The sequence below is a fragment of the Plecotus auritus genome (assembly GCF_963455305.1).
Source record: "Plecotus auritus genome assembly, chromosome: 12".
NCBI lineage: Eukaryota > Metazoa > Chordata > Mammalia > Chiroptera > Vespertilionidae > Plecotus > Plecotus auritus.
Genome location: NC_137778.1, coordinates 10870214 through 10894557, shown reverse-complemented (window position 1 = coordinate 10894557; position 24344 = coordinate 10870214). Strand labels below are relative to the sequence as shown.

Sequence of the window (24344 nt, the reverse complement as noted above, 5' to 3'; positions counted from 1 at the left end):
ACTTGTATGCATGCATATAAGCACACCAATGGACATAAGACACTGGGGGGGGTGGGGTGGGATGAGGGCATGCGACAGGGGGTAGGGGAGGCTAGGGGAAGGTCAATGGGGAAAAAAAGGAGATATATGCACTACTACATGTAATACTTTAAACAATAAAATAAAATAAAATAAATGAAAAAATAAAAGGAATGAGCTGCGTCTGCACAGAAAACTTTCCTAAATGGGGTATCGTGAGCTGACCTATGGAGTGCAGCTAATGCCTGCCCCTCAGCCTGAGGGCCTCACAGGAGAAGAACCCATGAGTCGCCCTGACCAGTGCTATAAGACATTTTTGGAAGAAACTGGAGAAGATGCAAAGAAATGGAAAGATATTTCATCCTCCCAGATTGGGAGAACCAACATTGTTACACTATCCGTATTACCAAAAGCCGTGGTCGGCAAACTGCGGCTGGCGAGCCAAATGCGGCTCTTTGGCCCCTTGAGTGTGGCTATTCCACAAAATACCATGGCCTGGGCAAGTCTATTTTGAAGAAGTGGCATTAGAAGAAGTTTAAGTTTAAAAAACATGGCTCTCAAAAGAAATTTCAATCGTTGTACTGTTGATATTTGGCTCTGTTGACTAAGGAGTTTGCCGACCACAGATCTAAAGCAATCTGTAGAAGGAATGCAATCCCTATCAAAATCCCAATGGCATACAGACTCATACAAGGCAAGTATTTTTTTTAAGATAAAATTTATATGAAATGTATACATTATTAAATGACATTTTACAAGCAACCAGATCTGACAAAAGCACCAAGAATATATCTAAAGATTAAATTGTATACAAAAAACTCTGGAATTAAAATTTCACTCCCATAATTAAAAGAGAAAACTTGTTTGAGTTGGAATTACTGAGTGATTATGGAAACACAAAGTATATAGGGTGACAAAACCTCAAACCAAGTGGAAATTAAAGTGAAATGTTTAACTCTATCTAAGAAAAACTGCTATCAAAATAAAATCAGACTTCTCTATAAAGATATGCCCATGAAAACCACAGGAAATCATTCATACGATGACTAAATAATTGAAACTGCATTATAACCAAAAGTATGTGGTAACAGTAAGTATGCTGATTATAAAAAAGGAAGAGTCTGCATATAAAAACGGTTCACTTTAGTGCCTTCCTAGAAAAGGCGACTCCTCCGAGCGACGAGTACGTAATTGCTTCTAGCCGAAGCCTGGCTCCAGGCACATCCCAGGTGAGGCTTCAGAAAGTCCTTGAAGAGCAGCTGGCAGTGAAACTGGGCTCCCATCTTTCTCATCAAGCGAACGTTCCTTGTGCTGCTTGGGAATCAGTGCAAGCAGGAAGCTACAGCTTAAGAAATCATTTCAGTGATGTGGCGCCCATACAAAGAGGCTTGCTGATATTCCAATGGTTTCTTTCCAACCCGTGTTCAGCTGGATTCCAAGCGAGAAGGCACGCTGAAATAAGAACTCCTGGTTAGGAGGCAGCATGGATAGCACTGGTACGAATCAAAGTTTAAATAATGGGAATGTTAACATTCTCTGTATAGACCAATTGTAAGTGCTATCCTATATAATAAAAAGGTAATATGCAAATTGACCATCATTCCAACACACAAGATGGCCACCCCCATGTGGACACAAGATGGACGCCACAAGATGGCCGGCAGGGGAAGGCAGTTGGGAGGGACCAGTCCTGCAAGGGAGGGCAGTTAGGGGTAACCAGGCCAACAGAGGAGGGCAGTTGGGGCAACCAGCCCTGCAGGACAGGACAGTTGGGGGGGACCAGGGCAGTTGCGGGGGGGGGGGGGACCAGGCCTGCAGGGGAGGGCAGTTGGGGGGGACCAGGCTGGCAGAGGAGGGTAGTTGGGGGGGGACCAGGCCTGCAGGGGAGGGCAGTTGGGGGGGACCTGGCTGGCAGGGGAGGGCAGTTAGGGGTGACAAGGCCAGCAAGGGAGGGCAGTTAGGCATCGATCAGGCTGCAGGGGAGTGGTTAGGGGGTGATCAGGCTGGCAGGCAGAAGCGGTTAGGGGGTGATCAGGCTGGCAGGTAGAAGCAGTTAGGGGCAATCAGGCGAGTGGTTGGGAGCCAGCAGTCCTGGATTGTGACAGGTATGTCCGACTGCCCGTTTAGGCCCGATCCCAATCGGATCAGGCAGAAACGGGCAGTCGGACATCCCTCGAGGGGTCCCAGATTGGAGAGGGTGCAGGCTGGGCTGAGGAACACACCCCCCCCCCACTGTGCACGAATTTCATGCACCGGACCTCTAGTAACCAATAAAGCATCAAGCCTATTCAAAAATTTTATTCTATTAAGAGGTCCTTCTCAGATAATATGATATGGAGCAATTAACAAATTTTATGTTGATAAATATGAACAAAAGTGCGGGAGAAACTGAGGCAACAGTCTCATTCTCCTTGATTCACACATTCAGTGAACAAATACTGATGTAATAGCTTTACTTTGGATCCCCACAGGTTTGGATCTAGAGATCACTCTGGCACGGCCTCCCCTGTTCTCCTCTTGGCTTTTCCTATGACTCACCAGCAGCAAGCAAACATTTCTTTCCCCATCGCCACAGCAGTTCTTCTGTATCTTGTTCATGGTATATATTCTTACTCCCTGATATGTATATGTATGTCAGTATATTTTATAAACTAAAATAAGCTCCAAGAAGACAGAGGTGGTATCTTTACCTTATAGATTATATATGATAAAGCATAAAGACATATTTGAGCTTGAATTCTACCTTTGCCACTTACACCAAAACCTTGGCCATGAGAAATTTTTAACTTTGGCTTTCTCATCTTGGATGTTATGTGCTCACCCAGGTATTATCTTGGGACACTCCTCACCTTTCAGTGTTGTAGTCAGGGCTAACTGAGATAAGGCATGAGCACCTCTCAGCATAATGCCTGGGAACAGTAAACCTTCAACTGTTCACTCCCATCTTCTCCTGACAACCACGAGGACCCTTGATGTTGCCTGCCAATGCATGGCGGCTATTAAATGCCTTCTCTCTCCTTAAATCCCTATCATCTCCTTTCTCAACCTTCTTATCAGCTGATCATTTTCCTTTCTATTCACTGTGGGGACAGAATCATCAGAAGAGAACTTCCACAGATGCATTCACCACCACATCTCCCCAGCTGCCTTCATCTGACCCATATGTTCTGCTTTCCCTCTGGTTCCCAAGGCCACACTCCCACCTAAGGTCTACACTCCCTGCTTTAGCACTAGACTCTGTTTCTTCTAGCTAACACAGACATAGCTCCAGCAATTCTGCCATCCCTTCCCTGCCAGCATTTTCCCACTTTCTCCCAGATCATTCTCATCAGCACACAGGAATCGCAGCATAGCTGTCATTTCTCCACTCATAAAAACATGTCCTTTGATTTCCTTCTTACTCTCTTAAATATTTGTTGCTTGAATATATTAAAAAAAAAAACCAGCTGGAACCGGTTTGGCTCAGTGGATAGAGCGTCGGCCTGCGGACTGAAGGGTCCCGGGTTCGATTCCGGTCAAGGGCATGTACCTTGGTTGCGGGCACATCCCCAGTGGGGGGTGTGCAGGAGGCAGCTGATCGATGTATCTCTCTCATCGATGTTTCTAGCTATCTATCATCTCCCTTTCCTCTCTGTAAAAAATCAATAAAATATATTTAAAAAAAAAACCACAGGGAATTAATTAGTTGGCAATAGGATATAGGTAAATTCACAATTTATATGCAGGATTTTATTTTATTTTTTAATATATTTTTTTATTGATTTCAGAGAGGAATGGAGAGGGAGAGAGAGAAACATAAATGATGAGAGAGAATCATTGATCGGCTGCCTCCTGCACGCCCCCTACTGGGGATTGAGCCACAACCCAGGCATGTGCCCTTGACTGGAATCAAACCCAGGACCCTTCAGTCTGCAGGCTGACACTCAATCCACTGAGCCAAACCAGCTAGGGCTATATGCATTATTTTAAAAACTGTGCAGTGGAACCATATATATTTAGCATTATGCTTTTTGATAAGTATGAACAGAAGGAAATTTTTACATAGAAATTAATAAAATATTTCAATTTCATTAAATACCCATTTACCTTCTGGTTAGCTTGCTGGGTTGTGTGGATCAACAGAGTATAGTTCTCGTGTCTCTAAATGAAGATCTCCATCTGTGAGGCTTTTATTTGAATAATTATTGCTAAATGGAAGAAGGAAGAAAAAGTAAGATTTTTACTCATGGCCATAATTGCTATAAAGATATAGCAGTTGCTTTCTTTCCAAAATTCCCAACACATGGTAAGCACTTTTCAGGGATGAGTCCATTTTATTTTCCTAAGTAGCCTCTGAAATAACCAATATAATCCCCAATTTTGGAAAGGCCCATAAAAACAAATAATTTGCTAGGCTGCTAAGTGTCTAGAAGTTGACATTACACAGCTTTATCTCAGACCTAGAACTCTAAATGACTAATAACTATGGTCCCCAGTTTAAAACAAAAACAAAAGAAGCTTTTATTTTAAGATGTGATCATACAGTTACCTATTTGGGACACAATCTCCCAATCTAACTTAAAAGAAAATTTTTATATTGGATGTTTAACTCAAAATCCTTACACGGTCCTACATGACTAAACCTTTAAATGACTTTTAAGAGGACAGTTTTACTTTTCTTCTTTGAGAGCATATATACTTTACTGTGCTTCTAAAACCAGTTTGCTAAAATTAGCAAAAGACAAGAAAATGTGATAATCCTACCATGTAGAACTCTGAAATAAAGTATTACAAAATTACTGGGAAAGAAAGCTTACTTCTAGGGTTACTTACGGAATGTGCCCAACTACCATATTTAAGAGGTCAAATTATAAATAACATATTAAGAATATAAAAAATGATAATTTCTAGTTAGGATGTTCAGATTTTATTAAAATATCTTACATGACTAGAAAAAATTAGCAGTCTTTTCTTCAAATGTTAGATAGCTTTTATAAATATTTAGTGTTGTTACTAAACATCCATTTTTAAATGATTATTCATCTCATTTACAAAAAGTAACTAAGGTGATCGAAATGTTTGTATCAACTATCAGACAATAAATTGAAGTGGGTTAGAAAATAGAAATAAAATGAGAGTGATGCTAAGCAATTTAGTGTAACGTATTTGGTTCATATCAATAAAGGCACTTATATCCAATATTGATATAATCATGTTAATAAACTTAATTATTATCAATAGAAACAATTCAAATGAGCTTGTAGGCATTCCCAACGTTTGGAAATTTTTTCTCAGATGAGATGTTCTGAGAGCAAAGTTAGGAGATAGAAAAGACATAGAAACCACATTCTCTATTTATTTAAATTTATGACTACTCTTGGCTAAAGTTATCTTCTAACTTCCTTCAAGGAAAAGCCATGCAAATGACATCCCTATTTTTTTCTTGAGACTCCCTTGAATTGTGTGAAACGGCTATTTCCTAACTTTCCTCCTACTTCTGACTGTTCCTTCCCCTCCTGCCTCTTAAGCATTACTCTCCTTCTGGGAATGGTTTCAGTGCCACAAACTGGCAAGGTCAGCACTGAACTCATCATCTTCCCCCACAAACCTGCCCTTTTCCTCTTTTGGTGAAACACTGGGACCATCAAATGACCGCCACTTGGCTCATTCTCTGTGCCCCCTTCTCCCTCCTTTCAACACTCAGTCCTGGAAATCTAGGTTCTCCTCAGTGAAGATGCGTCCTGTATCGGTTCCTTCCTCTGGATCCCTGCCCCTTCTTTTAAAAATGCGAATCTGAACATATTTAAAAAGAAATGTAATATATTTTATGGACTTCAGAGAGGAAGGGAGAGGGAAAGAGAGATAGAAACACCAATGATGAGAGAGAATCATTGTTCCATTGCCTCCTACATGCCCCACACTGGGGATCAAGACCGCAACTGGGCATTTGACCTCACCAGAAATCGAACCTCCTGGTTCATAGGTCAATGCTCAACCACTGAGTCATGCTGGCTGGGCTGAACATATTTTTTTGTTGTTGTTTGCTTCAGTTCCTATAGGATACACCCTAATTCCTTGTTATGGCCTGGAGGCTTTTGATGATCTAGCTCCTGACCACCTTCCTAGATTTTCCAAATGTCTATGAAATGGAATATTAGTCCCAAGGGTTGTTAAAAGTATTATGTGAGGAGAAGAAGAAGAAGAAGAAGAAAAGAATTGTGTAATCCAATTAGTTTGGGAAAACTGGCTTAAAAAACATGAAACTGGCTTTTGTATTATAGGACGTCAATTATTCTCTTGGTGATTGTGAATCTCTATGAGAAAAACATAGTACGAAGTATTTCCCAATCTTACTTTGTCACAGAATGCCCTCTCTCCTGAATTCATTCACAACACCATCCTCTGGTAAACACGACCGTCTAAAGCACATCCCACCTGTAGACCCTTGCTGTGCTCAGGCCTTGTCAGGCTTAGAACAAACTACTCAGTGCATAGATGCTGTCATTGCATAATTTCAATGCAACCCTTTTTTGTTTGATGCCTATGGCAGGTATTATACAACTGTGATCAATGTCATCAGATGGCACTGGGTGACTTGGTATTTTAATAAAAATTTGCTGAAGTTTGTGGGTTACATGTTTGGGGTGACATGGCTTAGTCATTCCCTGGTAGAATCTGAGACTTGGTAAGACTTCACCTGCTTATCCTCCCTAATGCTGAAGAAGCCAAAACCGTTTGTGCTTTGGTGAAGCATGCATGGAACTTACTGTTTTCTGTGCTTTAATATCATGCACAAGGTGACACCAACCAAGAAGATAAGAACCATGAAACCTGCAGAAAGACCTAGAAAATAAAACAGCAAGCATCAAATGCCAGGAAAATGTGACCTATATGGTTTTGAAGTGATTGTGGGGCCTATTCCTAGTGGAGGGGAATATGGAATGTTACTTTTATACTCATCCTTCCTGAGCCATGTAAATATTGAATTCCTAAATAATGATACTTGGGCTTAAGGTGTTTCTGATTCAATCTAGCCCACATTTAATCTAAAGCACCAAGCATTTGACCACAGGTTCCAGTCAAGCTCTGTGGGGCTTTTCTGTTCCTTTCAGTTTTATTAGTAATATTCTGTCACTGGGGTAAAATTAGGAGCTCAGGACACCCATAACTTTGCATAACAACATTTAATTCTCAATTGTGAAAGGTATTTTGCTACTGCAGAATAAGCCAGCCTAGTGTTATAGTACCAAATCATGCAAAAGATCAAGAGTTAATGTAAACCAAACTTTCTACTTAAAAATTGGAAATAGCTGGCTGTTCAAAACATTTATTTAACTGTATTCAAAAGTGACTGTTTGTAATGTAAAGGGTACATTAAAACATTCTTAAAACATCCTAGGTACTTTTCTATGAGTAAAGTGAAGGGTGAGTTATAGGGCCACAAATATATATATATATATGTATATGTGTATATATATATATATATATATATATATATATATATATATATAAAGTATTTAGGAAGACTTACCACCAAGAGGAGGAGCAAGTGAGCCTAAGGAAAATCCAAAATGATAAACATATTAGTCTACTAGTAGTTGCATGATTCAGTGTAGTCCAAAGCCCCATGGCAATGCCCCATTCAGTTCCAGTCCCTCTAAGTCTACTTGAAAATGTATATCGAAAGCCTGGATTCTACCCACTTTTTCTTTATTTCTTATGTAACAACTCACTGGACTTTAAAACAATGTTCACTTTAAGTAAATTGCAGTAGCTCACCAACTAAAAAAAACACAATACACTCAGTATAATCAGGGATTTCTCTGGTTAAATGCAAATATTAACTGTTATAAGTTTGCTTAACATAGTTTTAGAGGTCCCAGTCAAACATGTAAGCAATTGTATAACTTACAAGTGTATAAAAGTGACAAATGATAATTATATTATAAGAAAGATAATTCAATGAGTTTAAAAGTCAGCTTCACTCTTTAGAACATACTGAAATACCGGCTGGTATTTTGGCCTTAGATATCAAATTGCCAAGCAATACTATTGCCAACAATTGCCCCAAAATAAGATAGGTGCATTTTTCTTATTTAACGAAAACAATAAATTTTGTAGACACCATCATATTATCCTCTCATGTACATTTTCTCGCCTTACTTAGAAAGGAAAAGGGGGAAAAAAGAATTGGGCAAAAAGATTAGGCAGGTGTCTTATAAAACAATATAACTGTCTTAGCATTTACATGCTTTTCTTTAGCCCAAATGGCAAGTGCAGATTTAAAAAATGTTTCCTTATTCTGAGCAACATCCCATAGTTAACTTCTTAAAATAACTTACCCTTTCTGATACAAGTTGGTACACCTGGCACCCATTTGTTATTGGTATGGCACCTAACCAAGTCACTGCCATTCATGATGAAACCCTGGTTGCAGGCAACATATACAATGTCATTGTGGGAATAGGATGAATGAGTTTTATTCAGCGTGTATCCATGTTTGACTTCTGGGTTAGAGCAGTGGGCCACAGGAGGCGGTTTTAAGCACTGTGGGGGAGGTCCACTCCAAGATCCATGTCCTTCAGAATCACTTATGCATTGTATGTTTCTCTCTCCCAGAAGAGAGAATCCTTGGTTACATTCATAAGAGATTTCAATTCCATATGGAAACTGTTCTGCCATCACACCTGTGTGCCTCCCATTGTTAATCACCGGTGGAGGTGGACAGTGAATAGCTGCAGAAGAGATTCGGGAAATGCGGCTTCAGCTAGTGTACCAAGGCGGACAGTCGTCATTCAGATGCAAATAAAACTATGTGACTGCATGTATGACACACAGCCATACAATTATGTAGCTTTACAATCTGCATTGTGTTCTCATCAAAACAGCTTTATTTACATTTCTGATTATGTAAATAATACATACTCATTTCAAAAATTTTAAAAATACGCTATAAATATAGGCTATATGTGTGTGTTTTTAAAATCTTGAGCAATTAGCAGATATATGCCAAATACTTAGTTCCTACTTGACAACTTTGCTTGCCACTGAGAGTGCTGACCAAACTGTGACAGGTATTTCTTATCTTAGATACACTGAGATAGAACATATAGGCTATTGAGGTAGTTACAGCCTAGTTCTTAGGTGGCCTGCCCTCTCTAATCCCCAACTATCCCATTTACAACTTTAATTTATCTCTTACCTTGACAGAGTGGAATCCTTTGGAACCAAACCCCATTCTCAGCATCTTCACACTTCTGATAAGTATGCCCAGTCAGCTGGTACCTAGAGAGAGATTATAATACATTTCTTTTTCCCAATATCACGTCTCTAAAACCTCGCCTCGTCACACCACAAATACAGAGGAACTCCTATGTAAGAACTTCGGTACAGAGGAATTAAAACCTTGACCCTCCCAATAAGCAAACTTCTTTAGATGAGAGTTGCTCACAGCAAAGCTATTTCCATGTCAAAAAAGAACTAACAAATCAGAGATGCTACTTAGACTTTTGGGACCTCATATTCTCTGTGTGGCAATGAGGAACCTCAAAAAGAGTCACCAAGACAAGCTGAGGGTGGAACTAACGTACTAAACAAAGGGGGGACCCACTCTGGATGGATCATCTCATACTCACCCATCCAGACAGGATCTGTTAACTAGAACCACATGCGAATCAGCTGGAAGCTCTTGAACATCTTCTCCCGCAGGCTGACATGGCGCTTCTAGAGGAGCACAGCTGGAATTACTCACACATGCTTGCTATCAAAGGGAAAGGCAACTCTGGAGCTAAAGTACCTTCACACCGAGGGGCAGAAGGACTCCAGTTTCCGGAAGGCATACAGTGAATGGATTTGTTTCCCACAAGCGAGTAGCCAGGGTCACAGGTGTAGTCTACAGTCATCCCAGAGACAAAGAGGACCCTATTTCCACCTGTATGCCGACCGTGGTGCAGCCGGAAGGTGGCTGGCAGTCTGAAGAAAAAACTTCCCACATAAATACCAACAAAAGAAGAATTTATACTCAAGAACATTAAGAGCACAACATTTGACAACAGACAATCTTAAGCATCATTGCCAAGGATCATAAAGCTCTAATTCATTACTGAATGCTTTCTGCTCATTTGAAAGAACTAGATTTCTATAAACAGGTCCTCTCAGTATCTACCTTGAATATATTCTGGATATAAGAGCCATTCACATAATGAACATACACAACACACATGGAACATTGTTACAGATAAAAGAAATAGGATAGTAATCTGTGTCCCATTGACTTTTCCCATGAGTGTAGTTTTGGGTGGGAGATGAGAATAATCAGTAAATACCTTTTTTTCCCCCATCGGGCTGTTTACCTTTTTCACAAATGGGTATTTCAGGATCCCAGGTGTTATTGGCTTTGCAACGAATCTCACTGCTGCCCTTCAAAGTAAATCCATCATCACACTTGACTGTCACACTGTCATTGTAGACATATGGGGCTTCCTTGCCTGATAGCTGGTATCCATTTTCAATGTGGGCACGTGAGCACTGAACGGCAGGGAGGGAAAGTTTACAGAGAGGAGCAGGGCCACTCCAGATGCCCCTCTCCTGACCATTGCTTGTACAACGGATGGTGCTCTCCCCGATGAGGTTGAATTCTACGCCTTTCTCTGGCCCAGGGTTACATGAATAAGTGACTGTGGTTCCATATGGAAAGTCTTCTGAGGAACTCCCTGTGTGTGTCCCATTGTAGATAACAGGGGGTGGTGGGCAGGTGATTTCTGGAGAGATGAGAAGTGACTATATAATTCTGTTTCAATATTAGACACCATAGAAGAGAAAGGAAGTTGGTTACGAATCTGTTGCTATCAAATTTCCTGAAGGATATGGGTGAGTTTTGGTGATATGTGAGTTATATCAAAACTCATTATGTGTGCAAAATTCAATTTATACAGGTTTCATAGGAAAGATTTTTTGTAATTGATATCTGTTAAGTGTGAACATGTACATCAATATCATAGTGTGAGGCAGTAAAGACCAGCAGTAAATTATTAATTAAAATAAGAATTCTTTTAAAAATATACAATAGTTGAATAAAAGGCATGAGAGCATAGAATTGAGCTTCTTTTGCATGCCATCCTAGTGCTGAGGTGACATAGTAGTATAGCCAAGAATATTTGTTGTTGATTGAGTATATACTTTGGGCCGAAACCGGTTTGGCTCAGTAGATAGAGCGTCAGCCTGCGGACTGAAAGGTCCCAGGTTCGATTCCGGTCAAGGGCATGTACCTTGGTTGCGGGCACGTCCCCAGTGGGGGGTGTGCAGGAGGTAGCTGATCGATGTTTCTCTCTCATCGATGTTTCTAACTCTCTATCCCTCTCCCTTCCTCTCTGTAAAAAATCAATAAAATATATTAAAAAAAAACATTGTGAAAAAGAGAAAAATAGAAACCAGTTTAAAAAAAAAAGAGAGAGAGTATATACTTTGGTAGACAATAACTTTGAAGTCTATAGTCTTATGCTGAATTTACAAATGAGGGGATAGAGTTACAGAGAAATTGCATAAATCACCCAATTTCATATGAAGCAGTAGATACAGAATAAGAGATCATATCCCACATCAATATCCTTTTTTTCCACTAAACTACAGTGTACGCAGAATTTAACATGGTGGCTCATATACTCACTGCTTTCATCAACTTACACATCTAAATCACAAAAGAGGACCAGTAACTGCATACATTTAAATTAAGTGATTGCTATGAAGTAGATAGAGGGGACAGTAGAAAGACAGAAAAACTGTTGACAAATTTAATGGAACAGAGGCTAATATTCTTATTCCCACAACATAGTCTAAAAGAGAAATCTCACAGGGCATGCATAGGTGTCACTCACCTGTACAAAGACGAATCTCCATAAACCAAGGAATGGCGCCTTGACACAGCTGATAAACACTCTCACCTAACTGGGACCTAGAGATAGAGTCACGTCATTTTGCCATCTAATGACCATTAAACTAAGCAAGAGCTATTGGCTCAAAAGCAGACTCACCACTTTCAGGACAAGAAGCAATACGAACAGAATGTAGCCAGCATCAGCTCCATCACCCTTTGCACAGGCATAGTTCCCATACATGGAAAACTAGCAAGATTAGCACTGCCATGGACACAGGCCAGGGAAGGGTCTTTGAGGTAATCTCTTACACAGAGCTTGCAGTATGCACCGATAAGCCAGACCCAGTTCAGGCTGAGCCAGCCCTCACTCACCCTTCATCGCAAGAAGAGTTAACATCTGGTCTAATCAATCGATCCTTGGGTTTTTTATAGAGATACTTTCCTATAGGTTCACACTCTGCCACTAGGAAAAAGAGACTAAGATGAGAAATCAACTCAAGCAATCTCAAAACTACAAAACATCTGCATGCAAGTCCTGATACCTTTGCATTTGGGGGCAGTGGGTGTCCACACCCGCTCAGAGGTACAATGTATGGATTCTTCGCCCTGTTGAGCCTCAGATAAGTAACTAGGTTCAAACCACAGTTTGCATAACCTACCTTCACATATTGGCATCTTGGTCCATAAAGCTCTCTGTCCAGCAATTACACACTGACTAGAAGGTTGGCCTCGTAATCGATATCTGGAGACAGAGGGTGGTCATTCAGAACTATCAGACAGTTGCTGATATGGATCAATAATCTCTACTTAAAGCTCAATACCAACTCATTTAATTCATGTGCATCAACTCTTGTTAGCATTATTTCTCATAACCTCACCCCCGGCTCTCCACAGATCCTCACAGAGGAGCCTTCACCGGTCATACCACGTACGGAGAAGCCCAGTGAATTAAATCTCCTAGGTCCTCCAGACACTCACCCTTCATTACAGGAAAAGGTCACAGTCACGCCAAGCCGACGACTTGCAGGCCCCTTTATCTGCCCATTGAGCAATGGTCTTGGAGCGTCACACTGTGCCTCTATGGAAACAAGCCAAAGATGCTCAAAGCATGGCCAATAACAGAATAGCCTCGTTTCTGAAAATTGATTGTAAATTTGGGGTACCTTCACATTGTGGGATGACTGCACTCCAGTTTCCTGAAGACAAACAATGAATGGTCTTTTCTCCAACAAGCAAGTAGCCAGGTTCACAGCTGTAAGTCACAGACAGTCCAGGGACAAAGAGGCCAACATTCTCTGCTGTGTGATGTCCATTGGGGATCATGGGAAGGGGTGGACACTCCAGGGGGAAATCTTTACACACACACATTAGAAGAAAAGGCCATCAGATGACACATCCTTCACAATCTAGATTTTGACATAGTACGTGGATCCAAATAAATAACACATCATCTGTGGTAACCAGTCACCGTAAATTTCAACTCAATCTTTAAAACAAGTGTGATGTAATATCCATTTTATACACCATATAGCTCATTATTTTCCATTTTTAGTTACACTTTATGATTTATTTTGTGAAAAATTTCATTTACCAAAACAGTTTATTTTCACAATTATTCTCAAGCTACCCTTAAGGCTATTTTCTGCTTCAAAAATAGCATATTATTAGGGCTTATCCTGCTAGATATTAGTAATATAGTTTTATGGGATCCTATATGTGATACATATATATTTACATTGTGAGTATATGTGTACTCACATCTTACTTTATGCGGATTATTCATTTAATACTCTGTTTATTATATCTTTCCATGTTAATACATATAGGTCTATCTAAGTCTTTCTTTTTTTTAATAAATCTTTATTGTTCAGATTATTACAGGTGTTCCTCTTTTTTCCCCCCATAGCTCCCCTCCACCTGATTCCCCACCCCACCCCATGCCCTTAGCCCCCGCCACTGTCTTCATCCATAGGTGTAAGCTTTTTGTCCAATCTCTTCCTGCACCCCTCAGAGAATTGTCAGTCCACTCCCTTTCTATGTCCCTGATTCTATTATATTCACCAGTCCATTCTGTTCTTCAGATTTTTTTATTCACTTGATTTTTAGATTCACTTGTTGGTAGGTATGTATTTGATGTCATTTTGTTGTTCATAATTTTTATCTTTACCTTTTTCTTCTTCTTCCTCTTCTTAAAGAACACCCTTCAGCATTTCATGTAATCCTGGTTTGGTGGTGATGAACTCCTTTAGCTTTTTCTTGTCTGTGAAGCTCTTTATCTGACCTTCAACTCTGAATGATAGCTTTGCTGGGTAGAGTAATCTTGGTTGTAGGTTCTTGCTGTTCATCACTTTGAATATTTCTTGCCACTCCCTTCTGGCCTGCATAGTTTCTGCCGAGAAATCAGCTGACAGTCGTATGGGTGCTCCCTTGTAGGTAACTAACCGTTTTTCTCTTGCTGCTTTCAAGATTCTCTCTTTGTCTTTTGCCCTTGGCATTTTAATTATGATGTGTCTTGGTGTGGTCCTCTTTGGATTCCTCTTGTATGGGGTTCTGTGTGCTTCCTGAACTTGTAAGTCTATTTCTTTCACCAGGTAGGGAAAGTTTTCTGTCATTATTTCTTCTAATAGGTTTTCAATATTTTGCTCTCTCTCTTCTTCTGGCACCCCAAAAATTCGGATGTTGGTACGCTTAAAGTTGTCCCAGAGGCTCCTTACACTATCTTCATATTTTTGGATTCTTTTTTCTTTTTGTTTTTCTGGTTGGGTGTTTTTTGTTTCCTCATGTTTCAAATCTTTGGTTTGATTCTTGGGGTCCTTTGATCTACAGTTGAGTTTCTGTATATTCTTTATTTCAGACAGTGTATGCTTAATTTCTGACTGGTCCTTTTCCATTTTTTTGGCATTCTCATTAAGATCCTTAAAGGTCTCACTAAGTTCCTCAGCGGTTTTTAGAAGATTCTTGAGTAACCTTATAAATGTGGTTCTGAACTCTATGTCATCCATTAGTTTGCTTTCCTCCATTTCTGTCATTTGTGACATGTTTCTTTGTCTCCGCATTTTGCTGCTTCCTTGTGTTGATGGAGTGGCTTTGTGTGGTAGGTGACCTATAGGGGCCAGTAGCTCAGCCTCCCCAATCACCTGAGGTGGACGCCTTTGGTACACCCCTTTGTGGGCTGAGTGCAAAGTCTTGGTGTAGTTAAGCCTTGATTGCTGTTGGTACACTGGGAGGAATTGACCTCCAGGCCAATTGGCTGTGAGGACCCGCTGTGTCTATAATGGAAGAACTGCTGCACTGGAGACACGCTTATGGTGTAGGACTTGTTTCAGTGGGGCTTTGGTGCTCACTGAGTCTGCCTCTTGAATGTGTCACTTATGGATGTGAGGAGTTGAAATCTGGTGTCTCACACTGACCACTAGGTACACTGGCTTCTGGATCTCCAATGGGGTACAGGTCAGCTACTGCCTGAGGCCACCCAGCAGGGGCTACAGCGAGAATTACAGTTTTCTCCTCTTTGCTTGGGGTTTGGAGGTTTTGGAGCTGTCTGACCCTGGCTGCAAGTTTGCTAGGTTAAGCTGCGATTGGGCAGGCCATTCACATGCTAAAGCCGCTGCTTGGAGCTTGGGTGGGTTCGTAGATTGTGCAGGGCGGGGTCTCAGGCCGTGACCAAGCTAGGTTGTGGCAAACAGCGATGGCTGCCAGTAAGCTGGCTCTGTGTCCCCGACCGTGTCCCCGCGTCCTGCGCCCCAGCACAGTAAACAATTATTCCTGCTCGCAGCCCTGCAAGCAAGCCTCCCTCACTTTCCGACCCCACGGCAGACAGTCCAGCTTCTCCCCGTAGGAGTTTGGGTCCCCCGAGTCTCCCCAGAAACTGGAGTTTGGAGTAATCAGGAGCTTATCTCCCTTAGGGTTGAAAACAGCAGCGCTCCCAGTCACCCGTCGCCAGCCCAATTCGCGTGTCTCCGTACCTCAGCTTTTCAGCGCTTGTGCACCCCTCAATGCTGTTTGCTCTTTCCTTCTAGTTGTAGAACTTCCACTCAGCCAGCATTCCCGTGGTTCTGGGTGATAGACGTTTTGTCTTTTAGTTGTAGTTTTGAAATTGTTGTGCGAGGCAGCAGTTTAGGTGTTTACCTACGCCGCCATCTTGGATCCTCCCTATCTAAGTCTTTCTAAATGGCTTAATTATGTTCTATAGTCACCTCATATTGTGATTGTCTTCAGATCTTATGTGCCTCAAAGGTTATATATCTATTTATAGACACATAGATAGAATCATATTTTTCTAATAGTTTTTTCAGTTCGCTAATTGATTTAGAATAGATTGATTTTGTTCTTCATTAATAGCTAATTTTGATGGTAAATGTTTGTTAAACATTATGGTCCCTGTAATTGTACAATTGGAATTCAGATTTAGATTTGAGCAACAACATAAACCTAAGTAAATAAAAATAAATGAACTTATAGTAATTCTTTATTTTTCTGCTTTCTCACTTCTTGTTATTTTTATTCTTAACTTTATTTTTAGTGCTGACACTACTACAGCTCGCCCCATTTTACCTTTAAAGTCATTTGATTTGAAACACTGTGTCTGAGGAGATGACTTGGTAAAATAGTGCATCACTTCAGAAAGTGTTTATAGAGGTCTCAGAACAGGCATCATTTCTGCCAGACTGTATTAACATCTATTCACAAACGAGTTTTACATCCATTGGATTTTATATCCAACTGTACCTATTTTTGCTCATAGGCCTCACATTTTTTTTCTCATTTTAACATCAATTTACATATGTAGTTTAAAACCACACAATTCACACAGCACCCCCAATCTTGAGGAACTTACTCAATTCGGTTATTGGGTATATTCAGTTATTTTTTCTAATCATACTTTAAAATGCCTTCTTCTATTGATGTTTGTTGAATGAACATTTATATCCTTCATGACTAATGCCCCCCCCCCCAAAAAAAAACAACACCAAAACAAAACAGGGAAATATGCCTTTCACCCTTTGCCATGCTTCCTCCCTCACCCCTACCCTTTACACACTGCTCTTAGTTCAGAATGATACAAAGCCCGACCTACACAGAAATGTAAGGGCCCACACTCCCATCTCAGGTTGATTTTCTCTCTTACTCACCACTCTCACAGGTTGGTAGTGGTGTCGGCCCCCACCTGCTATTTGCTTGGCACCAAACGGTCTTGATTCCTTTCATGGTGAAGTTGGCATTACAGGTAAAGGTCACAGAATCACCATGTCTGTATGGTGGTCTAGATATTTTATCTTTGTGTCCCCCTGCCACTATGGGCTCAGAGCAAGTAGATCTCCTGTTGAAATATTCACATGTAGGGGCAGCTTTATCCCAGATTCCTTTCACTTGGTCTTTACTTATACAAAAAAGATTCTTTTCTCCAATGATGCGGTAGTTGTAGGCACAACTGTACCTCACCAAAGTGTTAAGAGGTATGGGGCCCGAAATATAACTATTCCGACCATTTTGGATAGGAGGAGGAGAGTCACAAGAAATCCCTGAAAAATAGAAAAATGTAGTAATATTGATTATGACAAGAAAAAGATTCAGATGTAGATTAGAGCTCCAAATATAGTGTATGTCACTTTATCAGAAACAAACTTAGAAATTTGTATAACTTATTTCTTACTCAGAGTCCTTACTTATCCCCAAACTCCTAAATTCTTACCTTTCTCTTGATCCTCAGCGAACAAATCAATATAGGACTTACAAGCACCATCTTGACCAAACAATGACAATGAAAGATCATCTATTAAATAATTATGAGTCTAATCAATTTTAATAAAACTAAAGGCAAACTGCACATGAAAATAATACGTTAGTAGCATGCTAATCACATGTGGGGAGGTACCATGGACTAATGAAACGTGGGCTCGGTAGACCTGGTTTCAAATTCCCACTGTCATTCAATGGCTGAGTGACCTTAGGCAAGTCTTACCCTCTCTAAGCCTCAGTTTCCTAGTCTATTGTATAAATTAAGCTCCTTCATAAGGTTGTAATGAGAACCCAGAGAGATAAAAGTACCTAAAAGAAGAACAATAACTGAAACATACAAATTATTCCATGTCTATTTCAAACATACACTGAGGGCAACAAGTGGTCAAAGTACATTCTGTTCCTCTACTAAAGGGACTGCAGCCTCATTACAGTCATTTGTCATCTTTTGAAGCTGAATCCCTATGAAAAAGCCACAGGAGTTGAGCAAGAGTTTGGAAGAATGATCTCATATCCTTTAACTAGGATACCAAACCACTATCTGTCTTTCTGTTCCCCTTCTCATAACCACCATGCATCTGTACAACCAAAAGTCTCATTTTATTTATAGATCACCAAATTTCCAGCCCAACTCACCCTTGAAGTACCTGGGCGGTGGAGGATTCCATTTATTGTTTGGTCGGAACCATGCATTTGATGGTAAAGCCAGGCTTACACTTAAACATCACAGTATTATTTAAGGAAAATGAATGCCTATATCCAGACTCCATAATTCCATTTTCAACTTCTGGAATTGGGTATTTGAAAAAAATATACAGTCACCATTTCCTTTCGGTAACTCATTCTTTATCCCCTGCCCGTCATTCATCTGGTCACCAAATTTTAGTGACTGAATTCCCAAAATCTCCAAACCAACTATGTCATCACTGCTGCAATCTCTCACTGGATCACTGAGTAACAAAATTTCCCTTTCTAACTCTGGGGTCCCTTGGTCTCCATCTTCTATGCACATCTACCACTGCACACATTATCTTTCAGAAGCACAAATGTGGTCATGCCACCACCTACATTTAAAAACTTACAATGATTTACCATAGTTGATTGAAAAAAAAAAAAAGTCATGGCCTGCCACAGTTAAGATCCAATCCACTGAATCAACTACTATTCCTCACCACGCACCTCATACTGCAACTACACTGACTTTTTCTGTTTTCCACAGACCTCGTGGTCTTTCATACCTTCATACCTCTACCTGAAATGCCTGGGTTTCCACAATTCTTTTGGATAGCATTTATTACGTACTTCTCTATGATATTATAGAAATTTATCTCTATGAATAAATGAAATTATATCATAGTACGGTATTTGTTTAAAGTCGGCCTTTACAGTTAGTGTAGGAAGTCTTTACAGGAAGGGACCAATAGATCTTTACGGTTCTCTCCAACCCCTCATAGCCTAAAGCTTCGTACCTATTAGTTACTCAAAAATATCTCTTGAATTGAATGGGGTAAGAATGAACTGAAAACTAATATTCCTTGTGTACTAACTTCTAACCTCACGCTTAACACAGTACAGAGAGCATAGAGCAAGTTCATGGAGATTACAGGTAAATACAGTTGGCCAGCTGTGACGATTTAACCTCAACACTCAATGCCCCTAAGGCAGTGGTCGGCAAACTGCGGCTCGTGAGCCACATGCGGCTCTTCGGCCCCTTGAGTATGACTCTTCCACAAAATACCACGGCCTCGGCGAGTCTATTTTGAAGAAGTGGCGTTAGAGAAGGAGTTTAAGTTTAAAAAATTTGGCTCTCAAAGGAAATTTCAATTGTTGTACTGTTGATATTTGGCTCTGTTGACTAATGAGTTTGCCGACCACTGCACCTAAGGAGTAAAAGAATACATGCAGAATCCAGGATCCTCTTCATTAAGATAATTTACTAGCTTGCTGGTTATTTATCATGAACACAACAGGTTAGCTCACAGAGATACACTAATAGGCCCAAAGATGCCTCTATTATAGAATATTCATGTTTACAGTATTGCTGAGCATCTGACCACTGGGAGGTCTCTACACAGGTAGTAAAGTACGACTTTTTTTTATATACCCAGGAAGGCATTCATATTCCCAAAATGTCCCAACAGCAAACTCAGACTGATCACTCTGAACTTTAGGCTTAGCAACAGCATTCTTTGGCAGGAACTAACCCTGACCTAGACACAAAGACCACAGGAATATCAAAGTAAGAGAGGCTAAAACTTGCACTCTGCTTCTGTTTCGTCACTAATTTTCCTGACAACTTTAATCTGTAGAAAGTAAACCTAAAATGGATAGCAATAATTTCTGGGACAAAAATATATATCTTGCAGTTAGGGGTACAAATACAGAGAAATAAGCTCCGAAGTGCAAAGACATTTTAGGATAGACTTTAGAGGTTTTAGGAAGAGATGGAGGAAATAATTTTTCATAAAGTTTCATAAAGACCCTGGAATAGTTTCATCTTCCTACAATCTAATAAATAAAATGTAAAACCTTAAAAATAAAAAGTTTTCTGGGATAGCACAGGAAACTAAAGTACATCAGTGACCTTATAAGCTCAGCACATGTATGATTCTCTAAAATTACTTTAATGAATTCACATTACTATCTTAATCATTTAAGCTTTAGGTCAGAGCATTAAAATGTTTATTATTCTTTATTATTGAATTCCATTAACTAGAATGGGGAAGAGACTCAATCTTGATTCTAGCCTTGTTGCATAAAGACTTCCTTTTTCAACATGTATTTTGAATCAAATCTGACATAAGCCAATTTCCTGTTTTCATGGGCAATAGAATTGAGGATTTATTTTATCCTCATTTAAATAAAATCTAATCTTATATATGTTTTGGAAAAATTCTTGATCATTAGCTCTGGTATTACCAGTCCCTCCCCCCCCTTTTCTTTTTCTGTTTTTTTTTTGTTGTTGTTAGCAGCTCTCCCATGGTCAAACTCTATTTCTGGGGTGGTCTGCATACCATGACTAATCTACACTGGGAATAAAATGTTGGCTTTTTCTCCTTAACTCGGGATACATCTAGAGAGTAATTCCAGTTTCATAACTTCCCATAGAGTTGCCCGAGACCTTCATTGAGGATGCACTGACACTCAGCTTCTTCTTTTACAGTTTTGATTTTTTCCTCCTCCTTTCCATAAATATTGAGCCTAAGAACATTTCCTAATAACTGTCTTACACACCATCTCTGTTTCAGCATTTTCTTGCTGGCGACCTAACATGTGACCACCACTATCAGGCAGTGGAGGAGAGGGTGCTTCTCCATTTCCAGCTATAGATGGTCCAGTGACTCACAGGGATTGTTCTAGCAAGGACAGGTTCATGAACTGCAGAACATGAAGACAATTCTGCCTGGAATGCTTACACTGGCAGGAACTTTTTAGCGCTGTTGCAATCACCATTTCCTCATTTATTTTCTCTCCATAAGCCTCTGAGGGTTTGGGAGTTACATGGTAAATTTATATCTTAGTCTATTTACTGTCCATGTTACCCTCCACCAGTCATTTGTTAATTAAATGCTGTCAGGGAATCATCCTCCATCCCTCCAGAGCCTCTCTCTTGGGTTATAACAGACTACTATTGTGGTTTGGTTACTGTCTGCCACTCCCAGTACATTATAGCAAACATTGATTGATTGCCTACTGTATGCCTGCATCCAACAGTGGGCAAAACACAGTCCCTGCTTATATTCCTGTGTGTGAGTGTGTGTGCGCATGAGCACACAATAAAAAATCATGAAATAAAGATCCTGAAAATAGGGACGGTTTGTTATTGTTCATCAGTGTGTCCTCAGGACCAGCACAGGACATGGCACATGCAAGGCAACTATTTGTAGAATGATGGCTGCTTAGGACAGAATGCAGTATACAAATTGTATATATGGTAGAATTCTAAAAATAGAAACACAAGCGGATATAAAGACAGAAGGACATAGACCCAAGTGTTAAAAATCATTGTCCTATGATTGTGTATGTTTGATACAATAAGCATGCTTTTTGTGGCATATGTATTTTAAATTGCGTATCCCATTCAGTGAAACACAAAATAAACTTATTGGCTGGGCCCTCAGCTGTAGTTTTGAGCTGTAGGGGAAAAGCGTGTTAGCATTTCTTAGGGTAGTCATTTCTCAGTGGTTGGCTACCAATATTCTTTTAGTTTTGCATCTCCCCTCACAGAGGACCCAACGTGATGGAAAAAACAATTCCAAGAAGCCATTTGGTAATGGAATAGTATACTGTCTATATTTGATAGAAACACAAAGATGACTCCATGCCTCCTCTTCCCCCACAAAAAAAAGGAAGAAAGAAAATCAAAACAAAACAAAATAAAACCCTGTCCGATATTGGCCAACAACCAATCTATTTGAGTACACAAAGCACTGCGCGCCCTTTCAAAACCCGCTGAGCCCCAGGAACCCAGCCTTCTTTCCTGCAGCGCTAAGCACCCAACACGCGCTCCCCGGCCCCATAGAAAGCAAGCTGTGAGCTCCCTGCCCCACACCCTGCACCGCTGCGCTGGGCACTTTCACAAAACACACTCCAGACCACACCACACCCGCCCGGGATCCCAGCCCAACCCAGCAGGGCACAACAGCCCACTCACCGAGGCGTCCCCCGGGCCAGGGAACACAGCGCACCCCGCTCCCCCCCCCCCCCCCCCCCCGCCGGCAGAGCAAGGGCTCTAGCAACAACTTCAAGCACCAGAGCACCCCAGAGGAGTCCTCACCTGGAGCACGTGGCCCGTGCTTCTCATCCTGATTGATTCAGACCCCAAACACCTGCAAGTGTTTGACCTAGGAACGCAGCTGAGCCCAGGGAACTCCTGCGCGCCCAGCGCCCGCCTTGGCTTAGAGACCACCACCAAGCAACCTTCGCGCGGGCACTACGGGCTCCCCACCGCCCTAGATCCGCGCGCAGAAACATCAGGGCATCTCGGGCCACGCCTTCACCCCAACTCCGCACCACCGGGGTCGACCCAGTCCTGCGCCTCCTCCCGACCCACCAAACGAATCCCTTCTCCTCCCCTTTCCCCCCCCCGCCCTTGGCTGAGGACGGCCTGGGGTTCCCCCGACCCGCTCCGGTTCGCCCCGGAGTGCACACCCTCTCCAAGCTCCTACCGAAGGATGTGGGTAACTGGAGCACTAGAGCCATCAAAAGGACCCCAACGAAGCTCCAGTAAGAAAGGGGGCTCCCAGGGCGGCGGGGAGGTGTGGTTCGCGTCCCGCCAGAAGCCGTCATTTTCGGGGAGATCAACGGGAATCCCGAGAGAGCCAAGGAGCAGGTGCCTCATTGAGTTAAGTTATCAGATGTAGCAAAACCCAGATTCAGTGCCAGGTTCTGACCCACGAGTGGGCGTGTCCTGGGCGGGCCCCAGGGCCAATCGGCAGCCTGCAAGGAGGGGTCTGGGCGAGGGGTGGTGTATCAGGCCTGGATGGGGAAGGACAGGCCCTGGGTGGGTTTGGCCTCTGCACTCCCCACACCTAATGTAAATTACTCTTGTCTCTTACTCTCTTGAGAGGACCCCTGGGAAGGGAAACTATTAAACAACACTGTGCCATTACGCATATTAAGCCTCAACTCTATGAGGCAGAACTAAATGTTTCATTTCATTGAAGAGGAAATATACATGCATGCAAAAGGTAAGAATAAGGGTATATTGAAGTGGCAAATTCTTGGGAGCAATGAATGTCAGTAGAGTTAGAATGGGTAGGAATAGGTTAGATGAAGAAGAAAAATAGAGCTTTTCTGGTGAAACAATCTCTCAATGCTGGAAAACTGAGAATGAGCAAGATTTATTTGTGGGTTTGTAGGGTTGTGAGTTAACCTTGTATGAGTAGTAAAAGGAGGGGTAAAAGCGAGTAACATGATGGGTAGTAAAAAGAAAACAAAAGTTGACATTTTCTTCCCATTAGTTGTTGCCAAAGAATAAAAATATCACCCAATGTGAGTAAACATTTTGAGGGGACTAGCACCCTCAAACTTTTATTATTTTTTATTTTTTTTATTATTATTTTTTTAAATATATTTTATTGATTTTTTACAGAGAGGAAGGGAGAGGGATAGAGAGTTAGAAACATCGACGAGAGAGAAACATCGATCAGCTGCCTCCTGCACACCTCCTACTGGGGATGTGCCCGCAACCAAGGTACATGCCCTTGACCGGAATCGAACCCGGGACCCTTGAGTCCGCAGGCCGACGCTCTATCCACTGAGCCAAACCGGTTTTGGCCACCCTCAAACTTTTAATTTTTAACCTCAGTTTTATAAATGTGAAATGTTTTTAAATGGAGATGGATTTTAAACCACCAGTTCCTTTTAGAGCTTATCCCCAAAAAATCATGAGAGCTGTGAGCAAAGGTGTATAATTTTGGAAAAAATATAAACCTTAAGTGTCTAGTAATAGTATTAAGGAATTGATGCTTGGTAGCTTTGTGGGATGGAATTCAATGTAGCAAGCAGTGTAAAATAATATCAACGTGAGAAACTATAATATTTTCGTAAATAAAAAAAGCAGAATTCAAATCAGTATATAGCTTTTGGTATTTCTTTTATTGAAACAAAAGCAGTATATGTATGCACATAAAAAGAGATTAGTTGGAAATATACCACAATTATATTTAATTTTCTTTGATTTTCAGTTTTCTGTATTGACTGACCTCATGTTACATTTGGATTCAGGTAAAAA

At 41.0% G+C, this 24344-nt stretch overlaps 1 protein-coding gene across 2 annotated transcripts; it reads right to left on the bottom strand.

The window, feature by feature from the left end:
- Nucleotides 1-727: 727 nt before the first annotated feature.
- On the bottom strand, nt 728-23009 carry LOC308237326 (complement receptor type 2-like). 2 transcript variants are annotated; one of them, XM_080647918.1, is made up of 15 exons: nt 22777-23009; nt 17002-17391; nt 13033-13221; nt 12848-12947; nt 12529-12611; nt 12242-12332; nt 11871-11947; nt 10350-10757; nt 9633-9720; nt 9200-9282; nt 8340-8732; nt 7529-7552; nt 6765-6840; nt 4105-4205; nt 728-1470 (listed from the first exon to the last, which is right to left on the bottom strand). In XM_080647918.1, exons 1-14 carry the CDS (start codon nt 22895-22897, stop codon nt 4112-4114), a joined length of 2217 nt encoding a protein of 738 aa, XP_080504044.1. In that variant the 5' UTR covers nt 22898-23009; the 3' UTR covers nt 728-1470; nt 4105-4111. The 2 variants fall into 2 exon arrangements, with proteins under 2 accessions (XP_080504044.1, XP_080504045.1); XM_080647919.1 differs by lacking the exon at nt 17002-17391 and having other exon boundaries at nt 22777-22969.
- Between the last annotated feature and the right edge of the window lie 1335 nt (nt 23010-24344).

What these genes read in the sequence shown, in the direction of transcription:
- LOC308237326 (XM_080647918.1), bottom strand. Translation starts at nt 22,897, where the DNA reads ATGACGGCTTCTGGCGGGACGCGAACCACACCTCCCCGCCGCCCTGGG. An exon ending in CAAGATGCCAATATGTGAAG is followed by an intron (nt 12,333 to 12,528) that starts GTAGGTTATGCA and finishes TCTTTTTCCTAG; the next exon opens with TGGCAGAGTGTGAACCTATA. An exon ending in GGAGATTCGTCTTTGTACAG is followed by an intron (nt 10,758 to 11,870) that starts GTGAGTGACACC and finishes TCATCTCTCCAG; the next exon opens with AAATCACCTGCCCACCACCC.